At 36.5% G+C, this 21695-nt stretch overlaps 1 protein-coding gene across 1 annotated transcript; it reads right to left on the reverse strand.

The window, feature by feature from the left end:
* Nucleotides 1-467: 467 nt before the first annotated feature.
* On the reverse strand, nt 468-4452 carry LOC107820622 (abscisic acid 8'-hydroxylase 4-like). The gene is made up of 9 exons (XM_016646937.2): nt 4058-4452; nt 3635-3959; nt 3279-3428; nt 2915-3163; nt 2481-2570; nt 2305-2383; nt 1681-1787; nt 1453-1571; nt 468-909 (listed from the first exon to the last, which is right to left on the reverse strand). Exons 1-9 carry the CDS (start codon nt 4261-4263, stop codon nt 798-800), a joined length of 1437 nt encoding a protein of 478 aa, XP_016502423.1. The 5' UTR covers nt 4264-4452; the 3' UTR covers nt 468-797.
* Between the last annotated feature and the right edge of the window lie 17243 nt (nt 4453-21695).

The following is a 21695-nucleotide window of genomic DNA, read 5'->3' on the forward strand; positions in this document are numbered from 1 at the left end:
TTGAGGGGAATAATTTTCTTAAGGACACACTGTGTATTCAGTGGGCTCGATTTATTCCTATACTGTTTTTTCAGAATTTATTTCGTTAAACAAGTATTACTAACTTTCTGTTTTGTTTATATATTTCAGAAAGTTTAATAGTTTATTATAACAATACAGATTGATAACATATCTTTCACCAAATTGGAATATATAGAGCTAGGAATACGACTTAGCAAAAGATATAGCTCATTTATTGACTGGTAACCTTCCACTATGGTGGTACTTTGCCAACTTATATGAATCATATCATGTTAGTATGCTTATTTTAGATCGTATGCTTTCTAGGAGTCTTTTAGCTCTATCAAATATTTTTATGCTAGTATAAAATATAAAGAACTTCTAGCACTTCTTACTTTTATTTTGTTTTGCCTAATGTTGACTTGAGATGAATTTAAATGGAAAAACATGGTTAGTGAGGATTCATATAACCAATTTCAACTTGTTGGAGACTGATATTTAATTGTTGTTATTATACAGAGCTAGGAATAATCCTGGAGTACATTATGTTACAATTGAGCCAGAAGAAGAAAAGATATGGCTTTCTTTGTTAGCCAATGTGATTGACTTTACATACTACTCCATAATTATATAGTACAATTTCGTGAAAGAGACCAAAATAGATCCCAGGAAAGAAAAATATTACAGGGATGAGTATCACTAGAAACTGGAAATTAAGTTCAGAAGTATCTTCTGCTTTCTATTTTTTGTTGTTGTTGTTGCTGCTAGTATTAGTTTTATCAGGAGGCATCTGTTTTCTAGGGATCTGTTAGGCTTCTTGTTTCCTTCCAGAACCTAGATGGAAGTCCATTCTCAGGTATGGGGAATGGGCTATATTGTACCGCTCCTCTGGAAGCTACGACTTCCCACCTGCAATAATTGAACTCATGAGAAAAAATCTTAAATGAAATTAGAATACCTAGATATTTAATGCTATTCTGTAGCAACATATGGAGGAAAAAGGAATTATATTGGAGGCCCTGCAGGTGAAATAGAAATTTTAAAGAATCTCGCGGCATCACATAAACATAATGGGCGCTGAAATTTCTTTAAACTCATCCTTTTCTTTAACTAGATTTTTGTGAGAATTATGTGGTTGGTAGCTGGGTGGATTTATTTCTATGATACTTAAGCACGACCACATCACCCCTGATTGTATAAATGACCTTTTAAAAAAAAAAAAAAAAATTTAGTACTAAAGTCTGTACCATTATTATAGACAAGTAGTGATGCTATGGTATTCCCCACCTGCTGTCTTAAACTTTTGGATATACATTTTCTTTTTATTATTGTTGTTGTAGTTAACTATTACTATTATATTATACTATGGGTTTTGTTAAAAAGTAAAAAATCGTGGTCTCAAAATACTATAGAGTTATGAATCTAGAAGGAAATATGATGTCATTATCGTACCTAAATTTGGTAACCAAATGATGAATGAGAATCAGCATCTCCAATTTGGCAAGTTCATTTCCTGGACAAGCATGGGCACCATTGCCAAATGGCATATAGGTATTGGGTTTGGGAGCAACCTGCATCCATCCGTCACCACACAGACAAAAAGAGTATAGTATGTAAACTTAATGTTCTAGACAGGTGGAGAATTGAAAGGCACTTTGCCAGTACTCGATCACCACATACCTTAAATCTGGAAGCATCAAAATTCCGAGGGTCAGCAAAAAATTCTGGATTGTGATGAATGTTTCTGAATAGTGGCATGACTTTCCAACCTTTTCGAATCAAGTAACCTGCATTAACATATCTTTACTATTCATGTTAAACCAAGTAATGTGTCTTACAGATGAATTGAAGGTATAATTAATCAACTATGATATATACATTTCTAAATTTGTCTTGATGTACTCGTGTCCAATGAGTGTGACATGTGATTTTGTGCGGAATGATATTCTTGAAAACTATTTACTTTAACATTCCCTGGTATAGGAATGACATTACATTTTGTATAACCACTATATATATATATATATATATATATATATATATGTAACGGTACTTTTGGTATGTTACATATATTTAACTTATATTAAAAAAAAAACTATGTCCAGTCAAACTGTCATATAAAATGACCAACGGTAGTAGTAAAAAACTACTAAAGTATCTATACCAAATACTCACACCGACTTGTATCTGATACGTAGTAGCCCAGTCCATGTGAGTTTATTAATGTGTGTCCATTCGTATGTAACTATGTATGCATGTGTGTATGTAGCTGAATTGACATATGATTGAAAACTACTGCCTTACCGTCGTATTCTACATCAACCACAGCTTCTCTAAAGGTGAAAGATATAATGCTGGACATCCTTAAGCTCTCTAAAATGACCTGCAACAAAAGTTTTTCTATCTGATGAGGGGAATTTTCTTTTGATTTCCTGAAGCTGTGAGTATAATAACAACTAATTATAAGAAGAAAAGATTACCCTGTAAGTTAGTGACATATTTCTTGTTTGAGCCCATGTCAATGGCTTATTTCCTTCTTCATTTGATTCGTAAATTGCTCTTTGTTCTGCCTGCACTTGAAAGAGAAAAGATTTATTTTTAAACTTGGGATTCAAGATCACTTGTTGGACTTGCAATAAAACATGTGAGAAGTACGAATGGAGATTGGAAATAGAAAGAGATTTACCATACAATGATAAAAATATCTCTTTTTGTACACTACCAGTGCATTTTAGCTTGTTGTAGTAGGATAACTATTTCCATTTAATTTTTACACTGGTTGTAGCAGGCTAGGTTACGTAGTTAGCTTTTGGGGTGATTCATTAATAGTGTAAAAGTGTTGTACACTATGTTACGGTAAATAGAAAGAAACAAATTAACAAGCTAAGAACCAAAAGGAATCTACAACCGATACCTTAACAGCTTCTAAAAGTTTCTGGTCATCGTAGAGGTACTTGAGAATCCATGTCAAAGCACTAGCTGTTGTGTCCTGGGCAGCAAAGAGTACTCCGATGACATTATCGGCAATTTGCCCTTCAGTTAACGTCTGCCCTTTCTTATCTTTGAAATTCAATAGATTACCCAACATATCTTTCTCTACTGTTTTTTTCTCCTTCCTTTCAAAGATTATTTCGCTAAGTATCTGATTAAGCTTCCTCCTCGCCTTTGACAATAATAGAATATATAGTTCAGCATAAAACTATCGGCCCTGTCTCCGGGGGGGGGGGGGGCTTGCTTAAGTAAGATCATTTGGAATGAAAAAGGGAAGCTGTATTTACCACCATAGCTTTGTAATAAGCAGTCCCCCGCAAGTTCGTAGGGAAAGAATTATAGCCCTTCTCTACTATGGAATAGTTCTTGTTAAGCTCCTCTTTGTACTTAGCATCCAGCTGACCAAATATAGCAAGAATGCCAACTTCAAAGGAGAACTGTAGTATATATTTCCATGAGATTCACGTGTGAGAATGATTTATTGATCATTATAATGTGGTGGAAAATTCTAGGTGATCAAAGTAGTCTTGAAGATATACTTAAATAAACAAAAAGTGTGTTTGCTATATATATATATCTGAAACAAACTTTTAAGATTATATGGTCACACAATTCAACAAGTAGCAAGTTATCAGTAAAGGACCTTCTTCAACAGACGGAATGTATTGATGACTTGGTTATTTTGCGACCATGATTCCAAGGAAGAAATGACCAAGGCCTCAATATCGTGAACTATTTTACGAAGAGCTTCAGGAGATAACGAGCTCTGAGTTAGTTTCCTTAGTTGAGAATGGTAGTTTCCTTGGTGAAAGAACAAAGCAGAATGGCCAATCAACTTCTCTTTGCTCTTGGGGTAAGTTGGTTTGAACAAGTGAGCGTTAGTTACAAGCACGAATCTGGCAGCTTCAGGACTAGCAAGCATAACACAAGGGTACCCAAGAATGTGCGTTTTGAATATATTACCATACCTGCTCACAAACATTTGAAAAAGAATGAGTAAATGGTTTATAAGTAAGTTTTTTTAATAATTTAAACTGAATATATTTTCTTTGTGGAAAAACTATACCTTTTTTGTTTGTTAGCAAAGAAGACATTTGGGTCTTGAGAGTAGAGTTGGAGAGTTTCCCCTATGTACGGCCAGCCCATCGAACCAGGAGGCAGCTTTGCTTTTTGTATGTCTTTCCATATTTGTTTCTTTGAAATGTAAAAGAGTAGAGCTGTGAGAAGAAAGAGAAGGAAGTAAATAATGGAACAAGCAATATTATTCTCCATCTAAACGGAGAACTTCTGTTTTCTGCTGTGCTCTTATATTATAAGTATTTAATTCTTTTTCTTTGATGGATTATTTAACTAGTGACAAGGGTTGAGAAAGAGTTGTTCCTATATATAGGAAGAAGAGGGATATATAGAGACGAAGATATATAGGAAGAAATGTTGGGTAAGAGGGGTTATTATTATTATATATAATCTGATCTGATATGCCATATAATAGATTCATACATATCCAAGGAAGAAGGAAAATATTGGACCACATTTACCATATCATGAATATGCCATCTGAAGGAGACCTATCGTTTGAAACAAGACAAAACTCACACGGCCAATAGCTGAGTATTTTCTGTGCTTACCTGTTTCTGCGTTCCTCTTATTTTAGAGCAACGTTTTTCGTTGTGTTCTCATAAATTTGTTATTTTTCCTTTTTAGTTTTTTCATTTTTGTCTGTGACTCTGTGGAAGAAGAAATGATGTTTATCAAGGCTCATTCAAGCAGAATTAAATTGTCTTTCATATTTAGTAGGAGTAGTTAGTAAAAAGTATATAAAATACATAATATAGATCTTATAGTATGCTAACCGAGTTGCTTAACAAAATAATATCCTCGTAATGGTATCGCAAATTCAAAAGTACCATTGCGACTGAAAAATGAGCATGTTCTAGCCATCATAGAAATAGAGTAGCGATGGTCGAACAGATATTGATGGCAATAGAGTGATGGATTTTGTTTTAACTGATAGCACTTACGTAATTTTTTTCTGAGGAATCTTCAGTATATTTGTTTTTTCTTTTGACTATAGAACTAATCGGGTACAGTATACTAGTGTAAAGTGTGATGCCACGCATGTGATGCTTTATACACCTCAGAGTTAGATTTTAAATGGTTAGGGTATGACATTGATGTGTGAGGCTTCAACTAAGAGAATATTTTCCATTCTTATGGTGCACGAAAATGTTGCCGGACCAAATTGTTTTGTACTGAGATAAGTAAATTCTGGCTAGAAGTATGCTACCCCCAAGCAAGAATCAATTTCGAATAACCATTAGAACCATGAATATCTTCTATAGTTACGCTTAAAAGAGAACTTAAGACTAAAGTGTCTTATATTGGTTGATAGCATAATCTGTTTTCCCTTTTATATATATATATATATGATACAATCGTCCAAGATTCATTTTATTAACAGATAATCCATTCAACTACCTATACACATGAACCATGATAGTTGTTTATGTTACTGTTTGTAAGATTGTTCTATTGCCCGAGAGGAAAGGCACTCTGGTTCGGCCATAAACACTGGTTATAATTTCTGTGTACTTAGGATTATGGGACATGCATTATGTTAGAGGGGAATGTAATGTAGTAGCAGGAGGTGTCACAACACTTACTATCCTTCAATTTAAATTAATTAGGATATTCGTTGAACAAGTTTGAGAATATATTTTTATGCTTACTTTGCACTTATTAATTATGTACCCTTATTATGATATGAAAGCTTTTGGATCAGATGCTCACTGATCATGTCTTCTATGAAAGATTATTTGACTTCAGATTTTTCGAACATTAGATGGTAGTCACCATCAAACATAGCTGGATGAGACACGTGTCAACATCTCTATGGTCCGCGCTTATCAGTTATGAGTGAAGAAGAAACTGGTAATTAACCGAGAATCAGAAGAATTATTTGGCTGAGAATTTATGCAATTACAAAGGAAATGCGGTCAAATGAAAGAGTTAAGCTTGCAAAAAAAAAAAAAAAAAAAAAAGAAGTATCTCTCTGTGAGATACGACTGTCGAAATGCAAACTTAAATCAATCGGTTGGAGAATGTCGCACTGTTGTCCAAGTGAATGCTCATTGAAATGTCGAGCTGCAAATGGTGTTGCGACGTACTATATGAGTTCTATAATACAGCACATTAATAAATGAGATCTTAAAATTAAAAGTTTTGAGTTTTGACATTTCAAACTCCGTGTGCAACTCGTTACTCAATCATTAGGTCTATTTTCTTTCTGACCCAAAAACTCAATCCGTTTTCAGAATTTCGATGTCCTCATTACAAAGGGATTGACTCCAAAAATTGAATTTCATTGTCACTTAATAAAATGTTATTGCAGTCGTGCTTTTGCGCAAAAGTTTATATCTAAATTATTACTGCGAGACTTTCCGAAGCTTTCTTCCAATTAGGTTGTGAACGTAGAAGCAAAATAGTGTTAATGGAAGACAGAAAAAGGTCATCGAAATGGGACTTAGCTAATGTGCTGATTAGCGCAACAAGACAAGTTAATCTTCAGTTCGTTTCTAATGAGTAAAACAAATACAGCAGGATTTTGTGAATCATACTCACACTGAATGGTCTTCTCGATCGCCATAATAATGTATTCTTCGAAATGAGCAAAAAAGAATAAGATCCAACAAAGATTGCAAAGAATTTGTAAAGAGAATATATATAAATGAGACGCTGCAACACGGCACGGCGCTGCCATCTCAACAGCAACATTACATACAGTACTGATTCTTCAATCTTTAAAAGTGAAACTAATCTTTACGCTTGAGATAGGGATGGATATAGTCGACCATCTTTTTTTTTCTACTCACAAGTCACAAGTGACAGTACACTCTCAAAGTACTCTGACCGAGGCTTGTAATTATTTCAATTCAATGAATTTGTTGCATGATATTTATCATCCAATATATCCCATTTCGTTTTTGATATGATGTCCTATGGGTACTACTATTATCGTTTTCTTAATGTCAAATATATATACTCTATTTATTATTCGTAGCTATATTTTCAGCAAATTTATTATTTGTAGCTATATTTGAATTTTATAGCAAATTTATAAAAAAATTAATTATTTTGAACTGAAATAAGAGAACAACAAGCTCTTGTAGCTCAGTTGATTAGAGCATCCGCTTAGTTAGCGGGGGTCTTGAGTTCGACTCTCTACAATGATGGGGTCCATCTCATTCAAAAGCCAAAGATATGCATGTGCCTAAGAAAAATATTTGGCTGAGAATTTCTTTGGTTTGGTAGCCAACTTTGTTGAATTTCTTTGGTTTGGTAGCCAACTTTGTTGAATTGTCAACATTGAGGAAAAAGAAGGAAAAGTGTGTGCAAATTGTCAAATATAGTAGGCTTTAGAGAGTGAGGCTTCAGCTATAAAAGGAGAGCTTCAGCTCTTATTTGTACACACCAACAAAGAGAGAAAGAAAGAGTGAGGTTTCACAAACAAGGTATAAAAAATAGTTTATGAGAAAAATAGAGAGTGAACGATATTGTAGTGAGGTAGGATTATCAAAAGAGGGTTATTTCTTTTGAGTGTTATAGTGGTCTTTAGATTATTTTACTTGGACCTACAAAGTATAAAATTCCTTGCTATAGTAATATAAGTTGCTCGTCTCAGGGCTGTGATTTTTCCCTTATTCAAAAGGGTTTTCCACGTAAAAATCTTGGTGTCGTTGTCACTCTTTTATTCTTGTTAATTATCATATCTCGGTGCTACATTATTATTCCACTTTTATTACTGTGAATATTATTTCTATAGGAGGTTTATTCCCAACAACTGCTATCGGAGCACATGTTCTGCTCGCTCACAGAAGTAGTATTCATTGTCGGTAGTACTATACTCGGTGAAAAAAATATCCGGAGTAAAGTATGAGGTAACAAAATGTCACGACCCAAAATCCATGTGACCGACACCCGACACACTACCCGACCCGAGCGAATCAAACCATGTGATGCACCCAAATCATATGCATGAAGACCAACTTAACTGCAGAAGCGCCTTCAAAATCATATACATTTTCAAGTTAAATGATAAAATATTTTCCAATTCAAAATCACACATGATATTTTTTATGATAATAACAATGAGACTAAGTAAAATAAATATACTTTCATGTATGTCGTGTACAACTCCGTTATTACAACCTTTCACAACTATCTATGGACCCTCTATACCAAAGAATAGGACCAACGGTTGGAGTAGTTCCAACAAAATAAAATAAGAAAGAACATGATAGCTACCACGAGATAAAAGTGGTGCTTCATAATACCTTGGAAAGAGAGTCATCCTAGCCTGACCGCATGCCACGTATCATATCATCCTGAAATATGTAAAGTAAGCAGGACCCTGGAAGGGCTGAGTACACCACAACAGTATTCAATAAGTGTCATAGACTCTCTCTAACTCAAGTTCTTGGGACAAACTTTATAAAAACAATGCACCAATATTTGATATAAAACGATAAGAAATTTTATTAATTCACGACCCTTGTTATTTTAAATAACAACTAAGTGAAATATAACCCACAATATAAACTTTTAAAGCATTTACATCAATCCAAGATTTTGGATAAAATCATACAAAATCATTATATTTGCTTTAAGTCATCGGAATCACTTTCGGTTCCTTAGGCCTAAACATAAGAAAATCATCCTTACCTTTCACTGGGAGTACGATACCATCACCGGCACAAGAAGGTCAACTAGGTTATGTACCTAGCGGCAAGTATCATATACCCTACTTGCTCAGGTCGTCTCATCGTAGTGCCGCACGAATCGACTCAGCCATGCTAATAATAGCACAAAATAGTACCCTCTCGAGGGAGAGCACTCTCCCGTAGTCTATACCACAAAGTGACCATCTACGCCTACACCGGCACGTGTAGTTTCATGACAATAAACACGATATATTCGAAGTCAATCTCGGTGAATACAAGTAACTCTCAAAATATTTGATACTTCAAAAATAGATTCATAGCATAGTAGCTTCAAATGATATATTTTTATCAACTCATAGCATTTATAGAAAATCTAAATCATTTGAACAAAAATTAAATAAACAACCTTTTACTTGCTATAACCTTTAGCAATTTAACGTCGATCTTTAAAAGATACCACAAGTACTATTCTGTTTGTCAATTTTCAAAAGAAGTACTTTCCATGAAAACTTATCTTAAGCACTCAAATATGTATACTCTTGTCAATACGTAAATTTTGATAAAAATTTATAACATTTACCTTGAGTGTCACTTTGCCAACAAGTTTTAAAATAAAATTTTATAAAATGGCATGACACTACATAAGCAACATAATATTCTAGTACATGGAGACATCCGTACTTGTTTGTCCCCACAAGCACGAAAGCACATTTGCAAACAACTTAAGTATTAACTTGAAACATGCTTTTAGAGAAAGTCCCTCAAGAAGAGTAAGTTTTAATCAACTTACATCGCTTTCGCTTTATTAACATTCACAAGCTTTCAATCCTCCTCCATCATTCCAATGTTGATTAAAATGCTCAACATCACCAACAAGTCAATATCTACAATTAGATATCCTAATTACATCAGAATATGACCTAAGAATTTGATCAATTTCCATATATGGCTCATAAATTGGCTACAAGTCTCCAACAACTCAAATCGCCAAATAGTTTTACATGCTAGACCATTCAACTTCATTCTTATGTTTTAATACCCATTCGAAGTCATTAATGATACTACATCAATTGTCCATTGCCTCCAAGTTACTATTTATCGTCTTTCATAATCAACACTTTCAAAATATACAATTCGGGTGATTACTTAGTTGATCACTTTCATCTTTTGCGAATAATTATTTTCATAGGTTTATTGTATTCATAAATTTCATCGTCAAGATTACCATTTATCTTCTCTCTTATTTTCTCAAAAGTACTATTAATGCCATGAACTAGAGTTTTATAATCCAATCTTTCAACCATTAAAACTTGTAATAAATGCTTCAAATACTTCTAACTACTCATAATAAACGAGTTTGAAGCATTGGATCTACCTCTAGTAGATCAATCTTGAAACATCACAACTTTGGTGATTTTTGTGTTCTTGAGGATTTGATAAAGAAATCTAGTATTTGGATGTAACAATGATGTTAGAACTCATGTATATTGAGTAATAATCAACCCAAATTAACAACTTATCTTGATTGATTGGACTTGATTTGAGCTCAAAATCACCCCTTCACCTCAAAAACTCTAACCCTCAAATACTCAAAATGCTCCCCTCCCTTGACCTTGTATTTATAGGCCCAGATTTTTGGGTTTCGGATGCAGCCCTGGATGCTTCGCATCCCTACTTCACTCCTCTTTGAAGCTCGGATGCGAACCTGGACGCTATGGCAGCACTTCACTGCCAACCTCTCTTTTGGACGCGGCCTCGGATGCTTCGCATCCGCAGGCTCCTCCGCCAGCCTTTGGTAATTTGGTTATAACTTCTTGTTGGAATGTCCAAATGACAAACGGTTTGAAGAGTTAGAAGCTAGACTCGAAGATCTTTTATTTGATAGGTTATTCATCACATAAATCCTTATATAAATGTAAATATGCTTGTCCAAAGTTTGGTCTTGTGCGTACTCATTTGGAACTTTGGTCCATAATGTAATTTCCCACTTGACTTAGACTTAGGGATCTCCTTATACCCCACATCACTTATAATATGCCTCGTACACTTATTATCACATCCAATTGATATCCATCATATTAATAGTCTTCGTCTGCACATAAAATAATATAATTAGCGCACATCAACTTTCTTAATAGCGCTTAAGTACTTCAAAATTTTTCGGGGTGCTACATTCTCCCCCACTTAACTCCCCCACTTAAGAACATTCGTCCTCGAATATCTACAAGTCACTTCTAAGAGTAGAGTTACCATCCTTTTACCTCCAACCATTATGCATAGGCACTTATGACTACATGGGTCTTATACTTCCTTTCCAAAATCTCAACTTACTTATGGCCCTCAAAATTTGGCTGTCTTTACAAATTCTTAAAAAATTCGATAGAGTTTTCCCTATAACTAGGACTATCCATAAACTTTAACCTGTCCAAAATAAGCCCCCACATGGGCACCAATAACATTATCGCTCAACAACCAACAATACACAATATAATGTACCATCTTGACCTCACTCAGCCGTACATATATCAAAGTGCATCAAATGTATATCTTTAAAATTTTTAACTTGTAACATATATGAATACCATTCAATATCAATAATTGCTACTATACATAGCTCCCATATCACTATTATACATGCCATTTTCTTTAGTCATGCATACGTCAAGTTGTATCTGAAAAGTATCTTTAAATAAATCAAAAATCTCTCCGTGATTAGACTTCCTTAATAAATAATAACTTATTTTCATGCCCCCTTAATTTCTTAGCTTTCTCAAGGCAATATCTCATTGTTTATGAGATCGAAGTTATATTGCCACTTGGTATCTGCAAAACTTGTTCATTACGACTCGTAGTCTCAAAATTTTCTTGTAACGAATCCTTTCAAATAAATTTGTTGCCTTTCACAATTCTTGTTTCCATACATGATTTTTTTTTTCCACTTAGGACTCTTGATGTCCTATAACTGTTAAAATTATTCTGGAATGTTCTTCTGTGCCTTCCAAAGACTAATAAGATATTTGTCTCAGATTTATCCATCATATGATAATTTCATACCCCCACTTTCGCTCATACCTTTAGAGCCCATGTTAGATCCATAACTTGATAACTATTATTACCAACAAGTTTGCTCTAAAAATAATTCAACTCACTTCATTTGAGTTCATGACACTAGTTTGCCACCTACTCGACATTCGTATTCTAGTTTTATTTCTTAACTTTTACCAATTTCTTGACACCATTGAGTATCTTGTGATATTTTTCTACCAAAAATTTAGGATTGCATTTATTTTCATGCGCACCATAGACATGGTACCGTAGCCCGTAAACTTTCAACAGTCAAGAGTCATTGTTATCACGGTGGTACTTGCACCCTTTTAATATTAGTGCTCTTCTTTGAACCCGTGCTTTTTACTGACATACTTTATTTTTGTATAGAAGTCTCTTCTCATTTAAGAATAAGTATTGCATTACCCCTTTCTGTTTTATTCCGTGCAAGGTGAGCACATATTAAAATATTCTCTTATTCTACTTAATCCCACGTACAATTCAAAGTACTTCCTTGTTCTCCGCCAACACTTGAATTTAATTTAAATCGCATATGTCCCGAAAGTTGTAGGAATACATTTGAGTTACCTATTAAATTCTTGACTATTAGACATAACTTTCAACATCCCTGATGCAGAACATCGTAACTATTGCCCGTAATGAGTTTGTAATTGTCGTACAAGCACTTCATGAAAATTGTACCCTTCTGATCATAAAGGTTACTGATAATACCTTATTAATCTTATTTTTAGTAACTATAACCCTTTCTCCTTTTTTTTTTTATATATAAACCATCACTTTAAAAGTGACATCTGCTTACTCAGACGCTCCCCCACTTAGGAGCAAATGAGTTTTGAAACTCTTACCTACCACTCAAAGAGTTAACTAAAATTTCGGATAAATTTTTTCGAACCATTTACATGCTCCCCTGCTTAAGAGTAAACCCAATTTAAACTCTTACTTGCCACTCGAAGTCATTATTAAACTTCTACCTCACATAAAAGTTTTCATTGACAATTAATTTGTTCACCCACTACAATAGGCTATTTATCCCTTCCAATTAGAAATCTATGTTTTACCGCTTCAATCTTTCATTGTACATTGAATTTTATTTCATCATTATGTCGACTCATTATTCTGACAATAGGATAGATTGGTTATACTCATAGGAACTTTCTTTGTTCATTTTCGTATCCAAGTATTACGTCGCTACTAGCTGCAACATATATTTCTAAGGGCCATTATTTTTCGCCCTTATGACATCTTTATAGTTAGCACTTCTCTTTTTTATCTTCACTCTACCGTTGAAATCTCTTCTAATATTTCACCCTTCAATCCATGCTCTAATATAGTTCTAGCAAGTACGGCTACCTTGCGCCTCTCATCTCATGCTTAAATATGTTGAACAAGTGTGACTCCCTTAGGCTAAATCCATATATCATTATATAACTTTTCACAACATATACCATCTTCACAATGCTACATATTAGAATTACACATCCTATCTTTATGCCACCGTCATGTTCTCAAGCCGCATATATATATATATATGAGATTCCGTAGTATATATCTCCGAAATTATATTTCTTGCTCTTAAGTCCTTTCATGAAACTTTATTTTAATGGTATCCCACCGAATAGGCTAATACTTATGATAAATATGGAATGCTCTTAAGTCCTTTCATGAAACTTTATTTTAATGGTATCCCACCGAGTAGGCTAATACTTATGATGAAGATGGCATGTATGTTGGGTCTTATTACCTCATGTCTTCATCACAATGTGAACTCTTTTGGTCGTAGCTAATACCACGTATTTATATCAACACGTATCATACAATAAATATATACTTGCATATTTTTTCATTCTTCATGGTATTGTTGACCGCGTCCATACACATTCATGTAGGGATTTATGACACATTATCATGTAGTCTTAGAATTCTTGTAATTTCTCAATCTCCAAATCCGCACCATAACTGTTTTTAATCATTGTTTTGAGTTTTATTGTTACAACCCAAATTCGCATACCATAGATCACGTCGTAAGTTAGTCGATGTAAATCCAAGAAGAGATTATCTTTGAGATGATAAGAAGTTAATCCTATTGGTCTTAAACGATACAAGGGTGTATAAGAGTGGTTAACAAATATTAGAAGTTAAACGAATCAAGGATGTTGTAACCCATATTTTCGGGTAACACTAGAGGTGATTAACTGTTCCAAGAGGTCTTGTTTTAATTTATTTGAATCATATAATATCCGCATCATAAGTCTTGAAGTCAAGCGAGTTATGAAACAAAAGTCGATAAAAGTTGTCGCAACTTAGGTTTATAATTTTACTTAAACTTTAGGTCAAATGTTACTGTATTTTTCTCCCAATGTGCTTGGAATTATGGGGTGATCTACCTATCAAATTGAAGATCTATGAGTCTAGTTTCCAACGCATTAAACCGTTTGTCGATACGATCTCGGAATAGAGAGATATTCGCGTTTTCGCGAGAGTGCGCCAAGCTGCTCTCTATGGGGCCCACAAAGGCGGTTTAAGACATTTGGACATATATAAGATAACTCAACCCCGTTTTAAGTCATTATTTTTCAGTATATTCAGACCTTATAACCCTAAAAACATTCTCTCAAGGTTCTCTCATGATCCAAGACCCAAACAAAGGGCAAACAACACAAATCAAATGTCGGGAATCCCGTGGCGCTAGTAAGTTTCTTGTTCTTCTTGTTGTTGCTGATTTTTGTGTTGTTCCAGCTCGTGTGGGAGGTTGTTTTAAGTGTTTTATGTCCTGTAAATACACCTTCAAGTTTTTAATATCAACCCTAGGTGATTTCAAGTCTTCTAAAGTAATTCTAGTGCCGAAAAACCTGAATTAATTGCTAGTTTCGCTTCCTTGTTCTTGTGGCAGAATTGAAGGGATATTTCGTGGAAAATTAAGGTCAAATTGGAGTTGTTCTTTCTGTTTAAAGGTGAGGAACCTCTTACTCTATATATATTTAAGATTATCCAAGTTGCAGCTAAGTCGTTGAAGCTAGAACTTGTGAAATATATATCGAAAAGCTTGGTAGTAATGTTGTTGGTTGGTGGATTGTTTTGGAGGCTCAATATGATTATTAATGATGTTGTTTGGGCTGTTTGGTGATTGTATTGACTTGTGGGAAGTCATATAAATAGGGGAGGTGCTGTCCGTTTCATCGTAAAATAGGTTGTGGTCGATACATAATAGTTACGACGCTTAAACGATAATGATAGTGTCATTTGTCTTATTGTAGACTAAGGAATCGTGATATTTGCATAGCTTGAGGTTGGGCAGTATATACAAGGTATGTGAGTCTATCCCCTTCATTCTTTTGCACGACTCCGATTGTACATAATGTAATGAACGAGCTCCCAAAGATACTCTACTCTTAGAAGCTAGCAGTACTTACATTGCTGCCCTTCTTATGAAACGATTGGTATTGATGTTACTTCTCTTATTCTTATATTATCAATGTTGTTGGTAGTTCCTGATTCTTATAAGTTTCTTGATGAAGAGTTAATCCTAATAACGTGTACGAAGGATACCAACCTTACGTCACTCCGAAAGGTTCAAAATGTGATTCCAATGAGTCCAGCATGCATCATATATATGTATCTATTTTACTCTACCGAGCCGCGCTATAGTTGGCCAGGTATGGCACCTATTGTGCAACCACTGATCAGTTGGGTTTTACCGAGCTCCACGTGGCCGGGTACGATTCTACCGAGCCCTATGATGGCCGGGTACGTTTTACCGAGCCTATTATGGCCGGGTACGATATGATGATGATGATGCCCACAAAGGCATATGTTTTAAACGTTTATGTATATATATATATGTATGTATCATGTATTTCATGTCAGTAGCCCTCAGAGGTACCCAGATGTCACAGGTTGTATATTCCCTATCACTGTTTACATTATTGTTCTTACTTATGCTATTCTGCCTTACATACTCAGTACTTTATTCGTACTGACGTCCTTTTTATTTGTGGACGCTGCATGTCGTGCTGCAGGTCCTGATAGACGGGTAGACGCAGCTCCCCCACCACAGTAGGTTGTCCAGTTCAGCGGTTATTGGCGAGATCCCTTCTCCGGACTTGCCGTGGTCTTGGTATGCATTTTTGTTATAGACCTTATGGGTATGTCGGGGCCCTGTTCCGGCAATGTTGTAGCACTTATGTTCTTTTAGAAGCTCATAGACAGGTGTCGACTCATGTATGGTTTGGAATGCCTTGTCGGCTGATTTTTGTTGTATAGTCTTTCATGGCACCATGGTAGCTTGTATCTTATATATAGTTTCTTGACAGTCTTGTCGTCCCATGTTACGTATGTTCATGACATTATCTTTCATTGTTGGATGTTCATGATCCATGTCTTTCATTTATATTGGTCTTGTCGGCCCTTAAAGATAATAAGGAAGGTTAGATAAAATGTACGTTGGTGCTCGGCAAGTATGGCCCGGGTGCTAGTCATGACCCTCCAGTTGGGTCGTGACAAACTTGGTATCAGAGCAAGTCTGTCCTAGGGGTTGTCTATGAGCCGTGTCTAGTAGAGTTTTGATTATGGATGTGTAGCGCGCCACATTTATAATCAGGAGGCTACGTGACATCTAGGGTTGTTACCTTCTTCCTGAATCTAGATCGTGCGTAGAGTTGAGTCGTAAGTGTTCATATCTAATATTCACCTTGTTTTCTTTTAGCGATGCCTTCGACTAGGAAGCAAGCGATTAGTAAACGGCTTGATACAGCTGTAGGAGAGGGTAACATTCAGGTGCCTCCAGCCATAGCAGGCCAAAGTGAGCCTCAGAGTGAGATGCCGTCTCATACCTCTCTGTCTCCTCCAGAGGATATTAGGAGGCACCCAGTACATCCAGTTCCTCCGTCTCGCACTACAGACCACGATATATACAGTGCGGTGCAGTTGTTGACTAGCTTGGTAGCTGCTCAGGCTCAGAGGAAGAATACCAGTGATGCTGATAAACCGGTTAGTGCGAGAGTTCGTGATTTTATTAATCTAGACCCTCCAGTGTTTACCGGATCAGACCCCAAAGAGGACCCGCAAACATTTATTGATCAGGTTCATTGTACATTGCGGGTTATGCATGCTAGTGATACGGAGGCAGTAGAGTTGGCTTCTTATCGGTTACAGGATTTAGCGATTTTATGGTATGATAGTTGGGAGAGATCTAGGGGTCTGAATGCTACTCCAGCCGTGTGGAAGGAATTTTCTGAGGCCTTTCTTCGTCACTACTTGCCAGCTGAGATACGACGAGCTAGAGCTGATAAGTTCTTGAACCTTCGACAGGGTAATATGAATGTACGAGAGTATAGTATACAGTTTGATTCTTTAGCAAGGTATACTCCCCATATGGTGGCCGAGATGAGTGATAGGGTGACCACATCTGATAAATGAGTGCACAACAGCCTCCTTGGTAGAGGGCATGGATATTTCCCGTATTCAGGCTTATGCCCAGACCCTTCAGGATCATAAGTTATATGCTAAGCTCTCTAAATGTGAATTCTTGTTGAACTCAGTAGCATTCCTTGGCCATGCGATATCTGATGCGGGTATTAGTGTCGACACTCAGAAGATCGATGCAGTGAAGAATTGGCCGAGACCTACAACACCGTCAGAAGTCCGCAGCTTCCTGGGGCTAGCAGGATATTATAGGCGGTTTGTAGAAGGGTTTTCCTCTATATCAGCACCATTGACTAAGTTAACACAGAAAACTAAGTTCCAGTGGTCTGATGCTTGTGAACATAGTTTTCAGGAGCTAAAGAATCGATTGACATCCGCGCCAGTGCTCACTCTCCCAGAAGGAACACAAGGTTATGTGGTATATTGTGATGCCTCAGGTATAGGTTTGGGGTGCGTATTGATGCAACGTGGGAAGGTGATTGCTTATGCATCAAGACAATTGAAGAAGCATGAAAAGAATTACCCGACTCATGATTTGGAATTGGCTGCAGTAATATATGCTTTGAAGATATGATGACACTACTTATACGGCGTCCATGTTGACATCTACACAGATCACAAGAGTTTACAATACATCTTCAAGCAGAAGGAGTTGAATTTGAGGCAGCGTAGGTGGCTTGAATTACTGAAAAACTACGACGTCGAGATATTGTACCATCCCGGTAAAGCCAATGTTATGGCAGACGCTCTCAGCCGTAAGTCAATGGGAAGCTTAATACATATTGAGGCAGGTAGACAAGGGTTGACCAAAGAGCTTCACCAGCTGGCCAATATGAGAATCAGATTGTTGGACTCTGATGACAGAGGTGTTACTGTACAGAATACAGCAGAATCATCTTTGGTAGCCGAGGTAAAAGCACGGCAATATGAAGATCCTACCTTAGTAAGATTGAGAGAGGGAATTTAGCAGTGTAAGATTACAGCTTTCAAGATCGGAGGAGATGGGACACTGAGATACCAGGGCCGATTATGTGTACCTAGTGTGGCAGGGTTGTGAGAGAAGATTATGATTGAGATTCACCAGTCCCGATATTCTATCCATCCTGGCTCGACAAAGATGTATCATGACGTTAAGGAGCAATATTGGTGGGATAACATGAAGAAGTCTATTGCAGAATTTGTAGCCCAGTGTCCTAATTGTCAACAAGTAAAGATCGAGCATCAGAAACCTAGTGGATTGATTCAGAATATAGAGATTCCGACCTGGAAATGGGAGGTGATTAATATGGACTTCATTATTGGATTACCTCGCTCTTATCATAAGTTTGACTCCATCTGGGTGATAGTTGATCGACTTACAAAATCTGCCCATTTTCTACCAGTTAAGACAACTTACACGGCTGAAGATTATGCGAAGTTGTATATCAAGGAGATTGTTAGGCTTTATGGTGTGCCGGTATCTATTATATCAGACCGAGGAGCTCAATTTACGGCTAACTTTTGGAGGTCTTTTCAGAAGGGTTTAGGCACACAAGTAAATCTCAGCACTGCATTCCATCCGCAGACTGACGGACAGGCTGAACGTACCATCCAGATGCTTGAAGATATGCTACGAGCATGTGTTCTAGATTTCAAGGGGAATTGGGATGACCATCTGGCACTTATAGAATTTGCCTACAATAATAGCTATCATTCCAGTATTAAAATGGCCCCGTATGAGGCACTGTACGGGAGGAGATGTAGATCACCAGTTGGATGGTTCGAAGTCGGTGAGACAGAATTATATGGGCCAGATTTGATTCACCAAGCCATTGAGAAGGTGAAAGTGATACAAGAGCGACTGAGGACGGCACAAAGCAGGAAAAAGTCTTATTCCGACGTCCGACGTCGTGATCTGGAATTTGAGGTTGGTGATTGGGTTTTCCTGAAGATCTCGCCGATGAAGGGTGTTATGCGTTTTGGGAAGAAGGGTAAGTTGAGTCCACGGTATATTGGGCCGTACAAAATTCTTCGACGAATTGGACAGGTTGCTTACGAGTTAGAATTGCCATCTGAATTGGAATTTGTCCACCCGGTATTCCATGTATCTATGTTGAGGAAATGTATTGGAGACCCTTCTCGGGTCATCCCTATCAAAGATGTACAAGTTACAAAGGATCTATCATATGATGAAGTGCCAGTGGCTATATTAGATCGACAAGTCCGCAAGCTGAGAACAAAGGATGTAGCTTCCGTGAAAGTATTATGGAGGAACAAGAATATAAAAGAAATGACATGGGAAGCATAAGAGGAGATGAAGTCTAAATACCCTTACCTATTCCAGAGTGAAGATAACGAGGATGCCGGGGGAAAGAAGGACGCATTATAAGGTGAAATGGCTCTATGAGGTAAGCAATAGCTTGTGAATACTCTTTTTTTTAATACAAAATGGTGATATGCAGATAATGTACATATCCATAATGCTTTGTATAGTCTTGTAAGGCCATAGGTTGGGTTTAACTGCTTGCAAGTTTGGCTAGTGTCCATTTTATGGGGGAAACTCAGCCAGAAATCTCCGTCGGAATCCACGATGAGTTAGACACCCCATAAACCCTTACATTCGAGGACGAATGTTCCTAAGGGGGAGAGAGTGTTACAACCCAAATTCGCATACCATAGATCACGTCGTAAGTTAGTCGATGTAAATCCAAGAAGAGATTATCTTTGAGATGATAAGAAGTTAATCCTATTGGTCTTAAACGATACAAGGGTGTATAAGAGTGGTTAACAAATATTAGAAGTTAAACGAATCAAGGATGTTGTAACCCATATTTTCGGGTAACACTAGAGGTGATTAACTGTTCCAAGAGGTCTTGTTTTAATTTATTTGAATCATATAATATCCGCATCATAAGTCTTGAAGTCAAGCGAGTTATGAAACAAAAGTCGATAAAAGTTGTCGCAACTTAGGTTTATAATTTTACTTAAACTTTAGGTCAAATGTTACTGTATTTTTCTCCCAATGTGCTTGGAATTATGGGGTGATCTACCTATCAAATTGAAGATCTATGAGTCTAGTTTCCAACGCATTAAACCGTTTGTCGATACGATCTTGGAATAGAGATATATTCGCGTTTTCGCGAGAGTGCGCCAAGCTGCGCTCTATGGGGCCCACAAAGGCGGTTTAAGACATTTGGACATATATAAGATAACTCAACCCCGTTTTAAGTCATTATTTTTCAGTATATTCAGACCTTATAACCCTAAAAACATTCTCTCAAGGTTCTCTCATGATCCAAGACCCAAACAAAGGGCAAACAACACAAATCAAATGTCGGGAATCCCGTGGCGCTAGTAAGTTTCTTGTTCTTCTTGTTGTTGCTGATTTTTGTGTTGTTCCAGCTCGTGTGGGAGGTTGTTTTAAGTGTTTTATGTCCTGTAAATACACCTTCAAGTTTTTAATATCAACCCTAGGTGATTTCAAGTCTTCTAAAGTAATTCTAGTGCCGAAAAACCTGAATTAATTGCTAGTTTCGCTTCCTTGTTCTTGTGGCAGAATTGAAGGGATATTTCGTGGAAAATTAAGGTCAAATTGGAGTTTTTCTTTCTGTTTAAAGGTGAGGAACCTCTTACTCTATATATATTTAAGATTATCCAAGTTGCAGCTAAGTCGTTGAAGCTAGAACTTGTGAAATATATATCGAAAAGCTTGGTAGTAATGTTGTTGGTTGGTGGACTATTTTGGAGGCTCAATATGATTATTAATGATGTTGTTTGGGCTGTTTGGTGATTGTATTGACTTGTGGGAAGTCATATAAATAGGGGAGGTGCTGTCCGTTTCATCGTAAAATAGGTTGTGGTCGATACATAATAGTTACGACGCTTAAACGATAATGATAGTGTCATTTGTCTTATTGTAGACTAAGGAATCGTGATATTTGCATAGCTTGAGGTTGGGCAGTATATACAAGGTATGTGAGTCTATCCCCTTCATTCTTTTGCACGACTCCGATTGTACATAATGTAATGAACGAGCTCCCAAAGATACTCTACTCTTAGAAGCTAGCAGTACTTACATTGCTGCCCTTCTTATGAAACGATTGGTATTGATGTTACTTCTCTTATTCTTATATTATCAATGTTGTTGGTAGTTCCTGATTCTTATAAGTTTCTTGATGAAGAGTTAATCCTAATAACGTGTACGAAGGATACCAACCTTACGTCACTCCGAAAGGTTCAAAATGTGATTCCAATGAGTCCAGCATGCATCATATATATGTATCTATTTTACTCTACCGAGCCGAGCTATAGTTGGCCGGGTATGGCACCTATTGTGCAACCACTGATCAGTTGGGTTTTACCGAGCTCCACGTGGCCGGGTACGATTCTACCGAGCCCTATGATGGCCGGGTACGTTTTACCGAGCCTATTATGGCCGGGTACGATATGATGATGATGATGCCCACAAAGGCATATGTTTTAAACGTTTATGTATATATATATGTATGTATCATGTAT

The sequence above is a fragment of the Nicotiana tabacum genome, chromosome 19 (assembly GCF_000715075.1).
Source record: "Nicotiana tabacum cultivar K326 chromosome 19, ASM71507v2, whole genome shotgun sequence".
Lineage (NCBI taxonomy): Eukaryota > Viridiplantae > Streptophyta > Magnoliopsida > Solanales > Solanaceae > Nicotiana > Nicotiana tabacum.

Bases quoted from the DNA above. Each gene is read 5' to 3' on its own strand.
- LOC107820622 (XM_016646937.2), bottom strand. From the start codon at position 4,263: ATGGAGAATAATATTGCTTGTTCCATTATTTACTTCCTTCTCTTTCTT. The intron at 3,164-3,278 runs GTAAATACAGCT...TTATTGTCAAAG, and splicing joins CTTATTACAAAGCTATGGTG to GCGAGGAGGAAGCTTAATCA. The intron at 2,384-2,480 runs GTAATCTTTTCT...CTTTTGTTGCAG, and splicing joins ATATGTCACTAACTTACAGG to GTCATTTTAGAGAGCTTAAG.